Source organism: Phaseolus vulgaris, chromosome 10, assembly GCF_000499845.2.
Source record: "Phaseolus vulgaris cultivar G19833 chromosome 10, P. vulgaris v2.0, whole genome shotgun sequence".
Taxonomy (NCBI): domain Eukaryota; kingdom Viridiplantae; phylum Streptophyta; class Magnoliopsida; order Fabales; family Fabaceae; genus Phaseolus; species Phaseolus vulgaris.
Window position 1 is genome coordinate 14355833 of NC_023750.2, and position 17763 is coordinate 14373595.

At 31.2% G+C, this 17763-nt stretch overlaps 1 protein-coding gene across 2 annotated transcripts; it reads left to right on the forward strand.

The window, feature by feature from the left end:
* The first annotated feature begins 13436 nt into the window (after nucleotides 1–13436).
* On the forward strand, nucleotides 13437–17739 carry LOC137819410 (probable pectinesterase/pectinesterase inhibitor 36). Of its 2 annotated transcripts, none has more exons than XM_068623257.1 (3): nucleotides 13437–14293; nucleotides 16223–16543; nucleotides 16943–17739. In XM_068623257.1, the coding sequence occupies exons 1-3, from the start codon at nucleotides 13846–13848 to the stop codon at nucleotides 17632–17634; spliced, it is 1461 nt and encodes a 486-aa protein (XP_068479358.1). In that variant the 5' UTR covers nucleotides 13437–13845; the 3' UTR covers nucleotides 17635–17739. The 2 variants fall into 2 exon arrangements, with proteins under 2 accessions (XP_068479358.1, XP_068479356.1); XM_068623255.1 differs by having other exon boundaries at nucleotides 13442–14293; nucleotides 16940–17739.
* Nucleotides 17740–17763: the final 24 nt, after the last annotated feature.

Genomic DNA, 17763 nt, shown 5'->3' on the forward strand with positions numbered 1-17763 from the left:
GGAAGCAAAAGCATTGGATTTGAGGACAAATCCTTTTCAAGAGGGAGGGGATGATGGAAGAGGGCCAAGCACAACCTTTCATGAAAGGCAAGAGCCAAGTCAAGAACGTCCAAGACCAAGCTAGGAGCGTCTAGGAAAAGAAGACCAAGCTAGGAGCGTCTAGGACAAGAAGACTTAGATCAAGCTATGAATGGGAGAGTGGCATACTAGCACATATTCCATGAAGGCCCAACAAGTGTAGTTTAGCTTTAATTAGGGTGTAAATAGCATAGCCATGTGGACAAATGTTTATTTTTCTGCACATTAGAATTAAGGAGGAGTTAACCTTGATTAGCTAAAGGTTTCTAGAAGCCTTCACTAATCAAGGGACGGTTTTATGAAGCCATGTGCACCCATGGGCTCCATGGGCTCCATGGCCTCCACATTTCCATTTCATTTTGCTTACATTTCATGTGCACTTAGCTTAACATTTACGGCCTCTATAAAAGGAGATCTAGCACTTGTATTTGGAAGATTGAATAGAGTATTGTTATGCTGCCAATTTAGTGCCATACATTACTCCTTGCCTAGCTTCTAGGTTTTAATCTTCATTTCACCACCTTCAAAGGGGTTGGCCGAACCTCCCCATTTCCACACTCTTCATGCACCTTCAAGGTCACCATACCTTTTAGGAGGACCTTGTTCATCTCCTCCATTAAGCTTCCGCACCATTTTTCACAACATTCAAGAAGAGCTCCATGAGAATGCCATCAGATAGGCTCGAAAATGGCTCTGATACCATATTACAAAATAGAATATAGATGAACAAAAGAGAAAAGAGATGAACAAAAGAGTAAACTGAAGACAAAGGATATGAGAATGAATATCTCTTCTTTCTTCTTATTCAAATTAAAACAAATGGTCTGAATATATACAAGTAGTACACTCATTCTAGGTTTAACTAAAGAGGAAAATAATCAATAATTAAATACTAGAATAATAACACACAAGACAAAATAAAGGTTATTCACCTCTATAAAGAGAAACAACTGATAATTAGAAAAGACACCCAATTAATATTAGGATCCTTCTATAACTCTGGTATCTGTATCCTTTAATATGGTTAGATCAAATACCTTTGGAGAAATGGACACAAGCATATGACAGAGGCAGGAGGTATGACCACATGACAACAAACTTAGTTGAGTGCATGTTACGATTTGGCCATCAATATCCGAAAGATATTAATGTCTTATTACGGAAAAAGAACAAAAATTTGTTATGTTTCATGTCCAGAGCTACAATAGACAAAATTTAGAGTTTGATGTTCAAGAGCTACCCGCTGCCCAACTACGACGCCTACCTATGTCATACACAGTAAGACTTAATGACTAGTGGTGTGATTGTGGGGAGTTTCAAGGTCTTCGGCTTCCCTGTGCTCATGTTATCGATGTTTGTTCGGCATGTCATTTACAACTAATTATATTTGTTGATCCTATCTATAGTTTGTAGTATATTTTGAAGGCTTACGAAGTTGAATTTCATCCATTTTGAAATCAAGATTATTGGTATGTAAGAAATTATGTAAATTAATTTCTATAAAGTGACTCACATGACTTAGAGTTTGAGCTTTGGGCCCGAATATGATTTAATAATAATAGAATAAAGGGCCCATTGGTTAACGTGAGAAATATATATATGATGATATACCTAATGAAAACCTACATCTGATGGAGATTGGGAATTAAAGACAATAAGGTTTTGTCTCTGCAAATAATAGTTGTCTCACTGTTAACCATCACGAAAGTGTGTGACAAAAACATAATTGCTAAGAGATAGATTAGAACAAAGGAGATAAAGTAATTGCTAAAATTAGGATCACTCATGGATCAAGGTAAGTGCCTATTCCTTCTTGATTGTATGGATATATGTGATAATCATTTTTTTTATTTTTTTTATTTTTTTTATCGGCAATATATGTGATAATCATGATATGATAAGATTTGTATGTGAACATTATTGTATGTGTTCAATTGTACGTTTATTCATGTTTTAGTTTACATGTGGTATCAGGGCCTTGTTGTTCAGTTTGTGATTCTCCATTAATGTTTTTCCATAATTTTAAGAACCCTAATTCTGTTCCCAATTTAATTAATCTCAATTGAAGAACCCTAATTTTAAAATTAGGGTTTATGGATCAAAGTTTCCATTCCTCAATAACAGAACCCTAATCTTCCTGCACCCAATGTCATTAATGGCGTTAACACCCTACAAACCCATTAGCGGAACCGCAAGCCATCCGCCGCCACTTGTCCATCTCCATCACTGGTAAAGGATGCAAGTCGCCACTGCAACCTTGTGTTGCCGCCCCGACGCTGCCTTTCTATGCGAAACCGCATCTTTGTCACCACCAATTACTGGTTCCTTCCCATCGTTGTGTCGGTCATCGTAAAGGAACGAGATCATGCTAGGGTGCGGTGGTTCGCAGTTCATGGATTCTTTGGTGGCACGGTGCGGCATTGGGGTTGTAGTCTGGTGCGGCGCAGTGGTTCGCGCAATGGCCGGCACGATGGTTCTTGGCTGGCGGCGTGGTGGTCGTCTCCTTTAAACGGCTTGGTGCAGTGTTGGAGTTGAAGAGGGAGAGTGATGAATCTGAAACCTAATTAGGGATTGGGGTGGTTAATGGCGTCCTTGCACCTTAAGCAATTTTGCTTCATGAAAAAGAAGCAAATTTATTTACTGCACTTTAGGTTATCAATTTTTTTAATGCTTTTGTTAAAGTTTAATTAAAGTCTTTTCAAAATTTTATTATATTATAATATATAAAATAATGAAATGAATGTATGAAAAGAATTCAATTAATGAATCCATGTATGAATTATTCTCTGCAACTTATGTCATCAATTTTTAATTCAATTAATGAAACGCATTGAATTCCTTCCTGTAGATTAAGTTTTAATTAATTGAAATTTTTTCTACAATTTATGTTATGTTATAATGTAATTCAATTTACATTTAAATTAAAGTTTAATTAATTAATTAAAAGTGAGGAATGAAAAATTAATTTTTCACTTTATGTATTAATTTTTAATGGAATTTAATTTTCATTAAATTAAAATTTTAATGAAGTTTTATTATATTATAATGTAATTTAATTTGCATTAAATTAAAGTTTAATTAATTGATTGAAAGTGAGAAATGGAAAATTAATTTTTCTGCTTTATGTATTAATTTTTTAAATTAAAATTTTGGAATTATTTGTATGACAGATTTGTAATCACCAAAGTGATCAAATCTTTATGTTTTATTTAATTTCAAATTATAGATGAAATTTTATTTCAATTAATGATATTATTTATGGAATTATTTGTATGACAGATTTGTAATCACCAAATTGATCAAATCTTTAAGTTTTATTTAATTTCAGATTACTGATAAATTTTATTTCTATTACCTATAGAATGGATGTTAAATTATTTATATATATGGGTAAATGGAAATTCATTATTATAGGGCATTTTGGATCACCCAAAGGTTGATTAGTTGTCCTTATAATTAATATATATGATTGTTGGTAATGTGTATGTGTTATTAGTTTTGCTTGTATATCCAAAGATAACAAGTGTTTCTAGTTATGCATATATCTTGCCAAATAAAGTTAATATTATTAGCATCATTATGTTTTGTGTATTAATGAATCTCCCAAAGGAGAACATTAGTATACATAGAATGTTTTCTGAATCTGTATTGTATTTTTAGTTTATGACTCAAAGTATTAATGTTAAGCATGTGTGATTGCAGTATTTGTTCCTGTGGCCTTACATTCGCAAGCTACGTCTGTTCCAGTCTTTAATGGTCTAAATTTTTCTGACTAGAGTGAAAAAGTCCAATTTCACTTAGGTGTATTGGATCTTGATTTGGCCATTCGAATTGAGAAACTTGCTGCTATTACTGATGATAGTAGCAATGAGGAGAAAGCTCATTATAGGGCTTGGGAAAAGTCAAACAGACTTAGCTTGATGTTTATGCGAATGAGCATAGCAAACAATATTAAGTCTGCTCTTCCCGAAATCGAGAATGCAAAAGAATTCATGAAGTATGTGGAAGAGCGCTCCCAAACCGTTGATAAGTCTCTTGCATGGACATTAATGAGTTATCATCGTCATTGTTTTCTTCTTCGTTGTTGTCAAATGAAATATCAGACCCCCAATTGAAGGCATTGTGGGCCGATAACAATAAATGTTAGGAACTGGACGAAATACAAAGGGTGGTGACATTGTTGAAGTACCAAACATTTGCGATGGACCCGAAGAAAAAATATTTTCCTACAATGGAAAATTTGTGTAAGTTGATGGCACTTGCTAGTAGGGAAATTAGACAAACATGTTGTGGTGGTGGTCTATAATGCTGAATATTTGTGGTGATTGATTGAGGGAGGATTGAAGTTGGACTTGTTGTCCAAATTGTGCAACATTTGATTGAGGGTGGTCATCGGAATGGTATGGTTGACTATCGAGTGATATTTCATATTGTTGTTCAAAAAAGAATTAATGTAGGATTTAAAAAATTAACAATATGAAATGGGGTATAAATTGAACTTACATCCTCTTCAGATGTGACCTCTATAGGTGAGACGTAGCAAATGGTATGAGCGATGTACCATTGCATGTAAGTTGATTCATCACGCAAATGGTCATTTTTGTGGCATGATACTCCCTGAATTAAACGGTTTGTCGGTCATGCCACACTGTTATCCACCTCTAGTGATATTATGGCCAATACCTATATGTTCTCCCACGCATGTCTTCTTTGTGCATTCATCGAGGTTGCATGGGTCGTGTGGAACATGTTGTTGATACTCGAATTATCACATCATTCGATTTGCTTGGTGAAATTCAACAATTGCAAAACAAATTAAAGGTACGTACAATTGCCCGACTTACAACTGCCACATCAATTGTAATTAGACCACTTATTTGAGGTTGCTTATATGGAGTCCACAAAAATTGTCAACAACGGGAAATAACATTATTAATTTGTTGGATTACTCGGAAAGAATTTAGTTATTAGAGGATAAAAGGATAACCTGTTTTGGTTGCAGCTGATCTAGCATTTTCTGGATTTCACCCACACTTATTACACTCGTGTTTGATCGATGGAAATTCCAAATCTACCTACGATCAACTTTTGACATGTCATAATGAATATGAATTTTTCTACTATACAATATTAAAAAGGAAGAAAATAAATAGTAACTTCCTTGCAAGCAGAAATCTAACCCCGACATCGATGTCCTTAGCACTCAATGGGTCAATGATTGGTGAAAAACATGTCATTCGGTCCCACACCCAACATTGTAATAGCAACATGCACCATCTGATATTGTCTGGATTATAATTATTATCGTGATTCATTGCACGATACAAACACGCCAACAAAGTTGACCCTCAACTAAAATTTGATACATTATTCAAGCCAACCAGTAACAACTGATACATCAAATGAACCTGATTGCCTAATGTGTGGGGCATCAATAAACTTCCAATTAATGTTAGTATGTGCGCTCATGCGTGTTGTGTAATAATAATATTTGTTACATCGTATGGCAAGTCCTAAAAAAGAACTATTCAACTAAGATATGTTGATTGTGTTTCCTTGAACCACAATTTATGGTGCCACGGATCCCAACAATGTCTCACAGAGAGATACCAAGTCGCCACTATTAACACTCGTAACAGGTTCCCCATGAATTGGCAGTCCAAGTTGAAAAACAACATCTTCTAAGGTGATTGTCGTCTCTCTGAGTGGCAAATGAAAGGTGTGCATTTCAGTTCTCCACCTTTCGACTAATGTCATAAGTAGTAGATGATGATTTATGTCAATGTTATTCAAAGTCGGTATGTGTCCGAACCTAACATGTTAAATTAAATTTTGGACTCGGTGATCAAGTTGTTTGGAATGTTTGAGAACCTAAATGGAATATCGTCTAGGCCTTATCAGTCTTTCCTTCCCCTCCCATAAAGCTTTCGTCACATGTTTATGTTGCAGCCACAAAAGTGGCATATCAGATGGTAGTCTTGCATTGGCTGCCATTGGTATATAAAAGAATAAAAATTATGAAAGTTCTAAATTTATTAAATATCGAGACTTCTAAGTTGAAAAAATAAATTTAAGAGTTACTTGATGATATGGACGCCCATACAGTAGTATAAGGCACAAGCTAAACTTGATCTCTAGAATCACAAGGAGGAGACAACAATGAAGGAAATGGTGGTATGCTTCTATGAACTAACACATCAATTTATATGCATTTGAATGCAAACTAACACATTTAAGCATCACATTCATAGTGTCTGGCTTTCACGAGTGAATAGGAAATATTCTTGAGAATCTTTACCAAAGAACAAAATTTTCAAATGAAGCATGATGAAGTGTTGGACTCACCTATGATATGGAAAGATTTCTTGTAAATTCAGCCTTGAAGATTCCCACGTGAACCAACCTTGGAGATTCCATGTCGTGAAGGAAAGCATAATGAAGCAAAAAGCCAAAATTGGAGAAAGGGAACTCGTCCTCCACATTGGCAAGTTCAAGTGAAACATGTCCTCCACATTGGCGAGTTTAAGGTGAACTCGTGGTCCCCATTGGCGAGTTCAAGTTAATGGCACAAATGAGTTGGTGAAAGCACACTTCACTAAAAGCATAGATCAGTTGAGTGAAAGCATGGATAATAGGTTTTGTGCTTTGGTCAAGACTAAATGACTACACTATGTTAAGCAAATTGAATGTCACAGTAAAACTTATTGGGTTGGTTTTAATAATTTAAAAGTTAAAGTAACTATGATATATGCCGCAACCAATCAATGAAAGCAACTCTTCGTGAAACCACAAAATCATCAAACTTATTTCATAGTTTAGGAAAAAAATCTTAGTAGGAAGTTTTCGATTGGAGCATAACTTGTCTTATATATTCATATTCACAAGGTAAAACTTTAAAGTTTGTATTGAAATATTTTCTAAGTATTCACACTCATTGCATGCACTTTATGCACTTTATAATAACAATATTAATTACATGTTGCATATGGTAGATGAATCCCTTTTACATTAAAGACAGTTCTAATGGCCCCAAGAAGAACCCGTAATCAGAGATATTATTAATGATTTTAGTGAAGATGACGATGTTAATGATTTACCCGAAGATGGTGGTTTTGCAACGTATCACTCCATCAAAGTGATTCCAATAATCAATCCAACCAAATAGTTCAATATGACCTTTCTTAGCGAATGAGTTTTCCTAATATAGAGGCTACTTTGGTTGTCATCAAACAATATCACATAGTTGAAGGCTACAAATTTGTTGTCGTGAAGTCAAAGACGAATCGATATGTAGTTTGGTGCATTAACTACAATAATGGATGTCAATGGTAGCTTAGAGCATCCTTTAGTAAAATTTGTGATACATGGGAGATCAAAAATATTGAAGCGCCCCACACATGTTTGTCGACCACTCTTTCTAATGATCACGTAAATTTGGACTCTAACCAAATTGCAACTATAGTGGTCAATTCCATTAAAACAAACTCATTCATCCCTGTGAAAAGTTTAATTGCAAAAATTAAAATTCGTTATGGTTATTTTGTAACATATAAAAAAAAATATGGATGGCAAAACAAAAGGCGTTTTCCATGAAATTCGACAATTGGGAAAAATTCTATAATCATCTTCCAAGATGGTTGTAAGCGATTCTAGAAAGTGTTCATAGGACAATTGTTGAATATGTAACTCAACCTTTTGTTATAGAAGGTGTTCAAGACAACTTGTGTTACATCTTCGAACGTGTATTTTGGGCTTTCAAGTCTTGCATTGATGGCTTCAATTACGGCAAGCCAATAGTCCAAGTTGACGGAACATTTTTTGACCGAAAAATACACAAGACTTTGCTAACTGTAATTGGTTAAGATGAAAATAAGAACATATTCCCTTTAACTTTTGCCATAGTTGAAGGTGAAACAAAATAAGCATTGATCTAGTTCTTCTGCCTGTTGCAATCACATGTCATACCACAACAAAATATCTTCATGGTAACTGATAGAGGAAAGGACATTTTATCAGTATTAAAATCTCCAAAAGTTGTTTGAGAATGACATGGTCTCCTATCAGTATATTGCATATGTTGCATTGCATCTAACTTCAATAAGAAGTTCAAGAATGTCGAGGCAAAGAGACAATTGATAAACATGAGTATTTATCTTAATTTAATTGACTTATATTTATTATTCTTGTTGCAACCCAATGACTTTAAATGATTTCATTTTTTACATTCTCACAGATAATGAAATGAAACAACCAACTTTTTAGGCAAAGTTGTTAGGTCTAAGATCACAATTTCAGCAAACTTTTGCCAAGATAGATCAAGTACCTTTAGAGAAATGGACACAAGCATATGACAGAGGCAGGAGGTATGACCACATGACAACAAATTTAGTTGAGTGCATGTTACGAGTTGGACATCAATATCCAAAAGATATTACTGTCTTGTTATGTAAAATGAACAATAGTCTTGTTATGTAAAATGAACAATAGTTTGTTATGTGTCATGTCCAAAGCTACAATAGAAAAAATTCAGAGTTTGATGTTCAAGAGCTACCTACTACCCAACTACGACGCCTACCTATGTCATACACAGTAAGACTTAATGACTAGTGGTGTGATTGTGGGGAGTTTAAAGCTCTTCGGCTTCCTTGTGCTCATGTTATCGATGCTTGTTTGGCATGTCATTTGCAACTAACAACATTTGTTGATCCTATCTATAGTTTGTAGTATATTTTGAAGGCCTATGAAGTTGAATTTCATCCAGTTCAAAATCAAGATTATTGATTTACTTACATGGGATCGGATTTCACTTTGAACCACACATGTGCTTAAGGAATCAGGCAGACCAACACCTAATTATGTACATATGAATCACTTCCAAATAAGTCAAACAAATGTTTTCCCTGTAGGAATGAAGGTCACAATAGATCAAATTGTTCATATCGACAATAATAGAATGTAGACTCTTCTACTATTGTATGCTTTATGACAATTAAAATTTTCGGTGTTCTTCATTTTAACTTAAGTTTCTGATTTATTTTTAATATTTTAAATTTAGAGTTTTACCAACTTTATATTTTATTATGGATTAAATTTACTTCAATTATTTTTTTAAATAATTAACTTATATTGTTTTATATTATTAAAGTGTTATATAATTAATTTTATTAAGAATTTAAAATAATTTTAATGTATTTAATTTATATAATAAAAAATTATTTTCTAAAAATTCAACAATTCTTTAATTATATATAATAAAAAATATTTTATAAAATTTTATTTAATTAAAAAATAATTTTTTTAATTATATAAAATATTATAAATAATAAATTAAACTTATCTTATTTCCTATTATTTTTAATTTTAAATATTATAAAATATATATTAAAAAATTATAAATGTATATTTTATATAAATTTAAAGTAGAAATCGTATATGAAATATACGAATTCTAGATTTTGAAATTTAGTTTTTTTTTTAATTTTATATATTATATATTATAAAATTAGAAAATGTATATAGTTGAAATCGTGTATTATATATACATTTTTTTTTTTAAATTATAAGTGTCGTCGACGATTTTAGTAATATCTCACATTGAAGATTTATTTATTTTTGGAAAAAAAAATTATCAATTTTAGAAAATTAAAAAAAAGGTTATACTACTTAAAGAAAAAAAACTTCAAAAGTTCCTATTATCTGACCCATATGAAAAAAAGGAAGTAAAAGGAGATATTAAACCATACAAAATAAAGAAAATTCAACTAGAATATAAATCTATTTTATTTTATTCCTCGTCACTTTTACTAGACATAATTTAATCGTAAAAATGATAAACAGTTTGACTGAAAAACTAGAGAGAAAAATGAATATTCTAAGTTTTAGAAAGAAAGTTATTTAATAAATGAAGATAAAATTGATTTTAAAATGGTTTATAATCCACTTTAAAAATAATTTTCATCATCATTTAATTTAAATTCTTTCTCATAAACCTAATAAAAGGGGGTCTTGGAGAGTATCTATAAACACATTTCTAAGCTTTCTCAAAAACTCTTTTTGTTCTCTTATATAATATACAGATTAAAACAATTTTTTATTGCCAATAAAAATAATTTCTCAAAACTTTAAAATCATCTAAAAGTTTTATTAAAAAAATATATATACTCCATAAATATGACATGTATTTAAGAAATAACATGCATAGATACACGATGTACCCCTTTTGCCAATTGTCAAATGTTGAACATTACTGCTTCTTCACTTTCAAACACGTTTCCTCATAAAGCCATTTTCAATGACTTCACCCACCGAATGCCTAATATATGCATTGCATCATCTTTTCATTTTAGCTTTCTAATAACTTATTTGTTTTCTATTTGCTAAACTTTTAAATTTCTTTCTTTAATTTTTATAAAATAGTAAGTGTTTAGGGTTTAGGGAGATGAGCTTTAAAGAACTATTGAGAAGCTTCTTTTTTCATCTTTAAAGAACTATTGAGAAGCTTCTTTTTTCATCTTATCGGGTGGTTGACCTACACTTTAACTTACTCCTTCAGTCTTCCTGCTACTCCTTTGAATATCGGTCGTTTGATCACTCAATCTTCTGGGGGATGCCGAATGAGAGTAGAAGGCACTCCGACACTCAAGTCAACAAAAGGTGTTTGACACTCGGTTATATAGTAATTAATGACGTATCTACTTCTTAGAATGTGCGTTATTTATATTATTTTAATGAATTTATCTTATTGGATCACTGAGGTAGGTCTTACTTAAAGGTGTATTATCTAATTTACAATGATAATTTAACTTTACTGACCTTAATTGAACGTTAATGGACCGATGATATCGATCATTCTGCACAGACATGCATCATTCTATTTGTCTGGCTATGGGAGTCGAGCCTTGTATTGAGACCAGTAAGTTTGGATTTTCTTCTACAATCAGATACACTGTATTTATTTCTTAGCATATATGTTAACATAGATAAAAAATTATTTATTTTTAAAATATTTTAAATATTAAGATTTCTCGCAGATTGAATTGTTTTTGGAAAAAAATTATCATTTAATTGAACACTGATCAATTTTCTCAATTCACTGTCTCAATTATTTTGGTTCAAAGTTAATCTGATTTAATTTAAAGAAGTTTAAATTTTTTATTTCATTTTTAATCTTACTTTTATTTTCTTATAAAATATTAAATAAATGATACCATAAATAATAAATAACTAAATCAAACATTTCGTTATATGTCATTATATAAATAATAAAAATATATTTTAAGTATGTATACTCTATCAAAAATAAATTTTACACAGCTTCATAATTATATCATACGTCTCAACTTAATAATAGTAAAGTTATTTTAATATATTTTTCATATATATTACGTCATAATTTGTCAAATACGTAAGAAAAAAAATATAAATACGACTGATATGATAAATTTATGTATTGAATGCGTACATATGTACAAAATCGGTTTGGATAGTATTTGCTTTTAAAATCGCATCCCAAATTCGATTCAATCCACACACACACACAAAAAGTTCTTAAAATTTATGATTGTCGATTCTTAGTCTTTAAATTTGTCAAATTCTCCTCCCCTTCATACATTAAATAACTTTTCATTCTCATATTTTTTTTCAACTACAACACTTTCAATTTTTTTTGTTTAAGTATAATATTTGATAAAAATAATTCCATCATTTAGAAACAACTTATTTGTTCTTTCAGTTCTTGAGTTTTAACTCTCTTTAAGTCATTTTTGGCACAGCTGATTCATGTAGGCAGTGCAGAAGCATCCCATCCAGCTTTGGGTGATTTGGTTAATTTTTGAAAATATCCGTTAATTTAGTTTTTAAATTGATATCTAATTAGTTATTAAAGATTTTGTTATTAAATATATAATCTAAATAATTGGTGGTTAAAACTTTAGTAACTAATTAGATATCAATTTAAAAATTATTTATCAACAATAGAAATTAATTTAGAAATTAATAATTTTTTTAGTCTTTAAAATGATCTCTAATTTAGTTATTATATCAACTAATTATTTTTTGTCTCTAAAATTTGTTTTTATTTAATAATTTTTTTTGTAGTGTGTAAGTGGAAGGACTCATATTTTGTTATGAAGAGCTTATTGCATATCATCTTCTCTTTTCTATCACGAAGTCAAAGCTAATGCCTTTTTTATGAGGAAGTTTAAGTTTTTTTTATGTAAGTTAGAATGATACGTTTTTATTTTGTGTTTGTATAAAGGTTGTAATATCTTTGAAATGTTTTTTTAATTTAATTATTTTTTATTAATAAAAAATATATTGATCATTTAAGTATGGGTGAGCGAGAATTTCTTTTCATTTTACATTTTTTTGCATAAATATATATATTTTTTTAGTTTTATATTTATTTTGAAAAATCATCATCACTTAAAAATAAAAACTATATTCTCAATCAATATTATTAAAATAAAATAAAATGAGATGCAACTTAAAGATATGAGTTACAGAGAGAATTTCCCATAAATTTTTGGATCAGTTTTTTCAGTTCTTATTATTAGATCGATTTACTGACATTTCCAAAAAGCATGCATCTGTAATTGTCGCATGAACATAATCGGTTCATTTTGTATTAAATACATAAGCACTTAATACGTGTGCAATATTTTATAATATAGAAATAAAAAAACATTTAAAATTGATTAAAAATATATTTATTTTTTTCATAAAAATATATTTAGTTTAAAAAGAAATATCCTTATCCTTAGAATGCCATTTAAGCCTCTTGTCTGCATTGCACCGCACCGCGTGAGCACCCAACACACACGCATTTCTTTATTTACACTCAATATTAGCTATAACTTAGTACTTAATAAATTTTTAAAAAATGTTAGTGCAAAAGCTAAATTTTAAATTATTTAAAAGTTTAAATTTAATAAGATCTAACTTTATCTTCCCTGTCAGTATTATTCTGACTAAAAAAATAGTAACTTAATATATATAGATTAAAGGACTTGATTAAATAATAGGTACATAATGATAATAACATTTTCAAAATTAACCTTAAACTGTGAAATAAACCTATATATAATTAAGTTTTGAATTAAATCACTAGCTTTTAAATTAGACTTGCATAAAACAAACCTTCAATTTGATAAAATAAATAACATAAAATAGTGAAGTTTAATGAATTGTTTGGCACTTTGTTTGCATGAATCGAGGAAGTGGATTTGAAGCGGTGGTGAATGATGTTACAGATGGAAATATAATGGATAAGATTTGTTAACACTATAGTTTGTGCCCTCCAACTCATGCATGAGATAGCCATGGACAATGTTTATAAGAACTTCAAATTATGAAACTATAATTTAAGGTTTGAAAATTTCTATACAAAAGAAATGAGTGAGAATCTTTACCATTAGGGATTGAAAAGTTCTATAACTGCATAATGCTGTGTTAAACTATTTCATGTTTATGTGCACAACTTTTTTTGGTATTTCATGTTCATAGCATTTTTCAGAATACACTTTGCTGTTAAGTTAAGGATAATGTAGTTCGTGAGACTTGAATTGCACCCACCCACATGTAAAATCTTACTCTTAAATTTAAGAAAAAAATAGTATAAACTATGAAAAAATTTGCATCCACAAAGTCCCAGTGCCACGTGGCTAGCATCCATGTGTGTGCTTCCTTAAGGTGGCTATAAATTATCATCCCACAACACCAACTCATGCAACTCATCACAATAGTCATTGCTCTCTCTAGTAAAAAAACATGGCCACTTATGCCACCACCACCACCACCACCTTGTTCCTCCTCCTTGGCATGGCCACCACCACCCTTTGCCTCCAAGAAAAGGGTGTCCTCCAAATGGCCCAAAATCATGTTTCTCTAGCCAAGAACTGGGTGGCAAACGCTTTGAGATTGCATGGCTTTGAAAGCCTAAGCCTTTCTGACAAAACAAGTGTTGTAGCCCTTAGAGACTGTGCGAAGCTGTACGAGGAGAGCGAGTGTAGGCTCTCTCACATGATGTCCCAAAACAGCAGTTACACCAAAGAAGATGCACTCACATGGATAAGTGCTTTGATGACAAATCACAGGACCTGTTTGGATGGTCTGCAAGAAAAAGGGTATGTTCAAGCTCAGATTCTGGATACAAACTTGACCATGTCGCTTAAGCAAGCTCTTATTTTGTATTCAAAGAATAAAGGCATAGCCAAAGGTAAATATAATGTTACTTAGTATATATATATATATATATATATATATATGAAAATTTCCCTTTATATATATGAAGATTCCTTACACATACTGATACATATGACATGTATTATATATATTATATATATGTGTGTATGCATGTAACTGAGTATGTATTCAACTCTGACATAAACTAAGGATTATTCATATTCTGGCAATTGCACTAAATTACATAAATGAGAATGGTGGTGGCCTCCATGCACACCATTAAACCTATTTTAAAATATGAGTTAACACTGCCTTTCAACAACTATCATACACGTGCACGTATCTTTTGTATATATAATTTTTATGTTATATATATATATATAGAGAGAGAGAGAGATTTAATGTCAGATAAAAATTTATCAGGACAGTCAAAATTAATCATATGTATTGGGAAAAAAATTAACAGAATCACATTTCGGACTGACAGAGACATTTAGAAATTAAGGTGGGATTTTGTACTTGTGACATCAATTTGACACAAAAACATTGATAAAAACAAAAATCCATAAAATGTTTTTCTTAGTAGAATTTTCTTAGTCTTTTCATGTTTTTAGGCATAAATTTCATCTGATTTTTGCAGTTTTATAGAAACTACATGTGTGTGAGCTTATCTCCACCTATATTTCCTAAAGGATATATACAATTTGAATCTTTGGGGCAAAAGAACATAGAAGAATGTGTTTGTTACGGAAGGTCAGAATATTGTCCTTTAGTAGATGAAACAAACAAAAGAATTCAAAGAACGGTGACTGGGATATGCAATAAACTCATTCATTTACTCTCCCTAAGTAGATGTAAACAAAAGTCATTATTAACTGTTACCTAAGATGTTTTGTTCCATTGTCACTAACTATTTGCTTTCTTCTCCCTTTAAGATAAAAAGCTAATATTCTCTGTCATCTCATACACCAACCACCCATTTGACCATGCACTTATGTAATAAATACCATTTCACACTATTTAAACAATATAATTAACATTTTAAATTTAATACCAAATATTTTATATTTTTATTATCAAGAAAATCATAAAATAAAAATTAAGTTTAGAGACTAGAAATAATTAATTGTTATAGTGACTAAATTAGAGATCATTTTATAAAAAAAAATAATTTTAAATTAGTTTCTATTATTATTAAATAATTTCTAAATTGATATCTAATTTTGGTTTTTCTACCAAATTTAGAATTTAAATAAATAATTGGTAGTTAAAACATTGATAGGTAATTAGATACAAATCAATAAATTATTTAATAATAATAAAAACTAATTTAAAAGTCATTTTTTTTATAAAATAGTCTTTAATTTAGTCATTATATCAATTAATTATTTTTTTTCTAAAATTAGTTTCTATTATTTTATATTATATATTAAATTTCTGAAATATTGATCAAGGTAATTTAAAAAAAAGTAGTTTACTTTAGATTCTTAAGGTTTATACACCCATATTTATTAGTATTAATGAATGTCTGAGTGCTTCAGATTCTAATCATATAAATTAATAAATTGTGTTGGAAGAGAAATATTGATAAGGAATAAACAATATCATTTATTTATGAAATAAATTGTTTACGGAACAAATAATGTATTTATGAAATAAATTATATATTGAAAGAGAAATATAAAATGTTGGTTCAATAAAATAAATGTTAAAAAATAAGTATCTTTTGTGTCAGTGGTTTTGGAATAAATTATTAATTTATTTTTAGCATTACAAAATATCTTGAATATTGAGTAAGGGTAGTTCTAGAAAACATATTAAAAAAGAATCATTGGTTTTTAAAATGAAACAATACTCTTAAAGAAGAAGATGATAGATATCATTCTATAGTAGAATGGAGAGAGTAATTAATACTAGTATCTTACTTCTTTTGTTTTACTGATATTTGAATTGTTTGTTTCAGGACCACCACCACAGGGAACAATATCCAAAGCTTCTGGCATTTTAGAATCATGGAGTGAAGCAAGCTATGAGCCAGACTTCACAGTGGCACAGGATGGTTCAGGAACCCACAGAACAATCCAAGCAGCAGTGAATGCAATTGGACATGATCGTCCTGCAAGAGTAATCATACATGTAAAATCAGGGATCTATACTGAGAAGGTGCAAATTGGACAGAAACTGCATAATGTAATGCTTGTAGGAGATGGCATAGACAAAACTATTGTTACTGCCAACAGAAATGTTGCTCAAGGTTCTACCACTATGAACTCAGCCACGTTTGGTAAGACTCAAAATCTTTGCTAAATAGAACAGTTGTATGAGTACAATGTCTATATACTGACACCAAAAATAAAAAACTGAAGATAATGTTAAAGGGGTTACTATTTTAATATATCTTAAGCTTTTAATTGATTGTACTTGTACAATAATAACTTGTTAATTGGAATCTGCTTAAAGTTATTAGAATGCATTGGAGGTGTTTTACACAGCAATTATAGATCCCACACCAAATTCCAATACCATGAAACTAAGACTATATTATCATATGGAGTAAATTATCCGTACACTGAATCATGTGATGATCGTGATGGTATAAGAAGTCTCTCTTAATGCATGAAAACTAAACTGTGGTGAAATAAGTATGAAACATTTTGCTAACTGAGTTTGGTACATGAAGCAGATGTATCAGGTGATGGATTTTGGGCAAGAGACATGACATTTGAGAACAGTGCAGGCCCAGAAAAGCACCAAGCAGTGGCACTAAAGGTTAGTTCAGACTTATCAGTGTTCTATAGGTGCAGCTTCAAAGGCTATCAAGACACTCTTTACGTTCATTCAAATCGCCAATTCTACCGTGACTGTCACATATATGGCACCATAGATTTCATATTCGGGGATGCTGCAGTGGTGCTACAGAACTGTGACATCTTAGTGAGGAAGCCAATGAGCCAGCAAGCCAACTTCATCACAGCACAAGGAAGAGATGACCCTAACGAGAACACTGGGATTGCAATCCAGAGTTGCAGGGTTAGAGCAGCATCAGAGTTTGTGGCCCTGAAGGACTCCTACAAGACATTCCTTGGAAGGCCCTGGAAGAGGTACTCAAGGACTCTGTTCCTCAAGAGTGAGTTGGATGGACTAATTGATCCAAAAGGGTGGGGTGAATGGAGTGGAAACTTTGCAGTCTCAACTTTGTTCTATGGAGAGTATATGAACACAGGAAGTGGTGCCTCTACAGAAAATAGGGTGACTTGGCCTGGTTTTCATGTGCTGAGAAGTGCTAGTGAGGCCTCACCCTTCACAGTGAACCAGTTTCTGCAAGGAGAAAGGTGGATTCCTGCTACAGGGGTGCCATTCTCTTCTGGAATATGACTACATACATCATCTCTCATATGTGCCTAGCTTCACCTTTGCCACAGTTTGCAATGTATATCATCATATATGCAATAAAATTATCCATGGATTGGTCTCACCGTATACTACTGTTGTTATAAATTCTGT

Excerpts from the sequence above, each read along its gene's own strand:
- LOC137819410 (XM_068623255.1), top strand. The coding sequence starts at position 13,846 with ATGGCCACTTATGCCACCACCACCACCACCACCTTGTTCCTCCTCCTT. Across the intron at positions 14,294-16,222 it reads GAATAAAGGCATAGCCAAAG|GACCACCACCACAGGGAACA; the intron begins GTAAATATAATG and ends TGTTTGTTTCAG. Across the intron at positions 16,544-16,939 it reads TATGAACTCAGCCACGTTTG|CAGATGTATCAGGTGATGGA; the intron begins GTAAGACTCAAA and ends TGGTACATGAAG.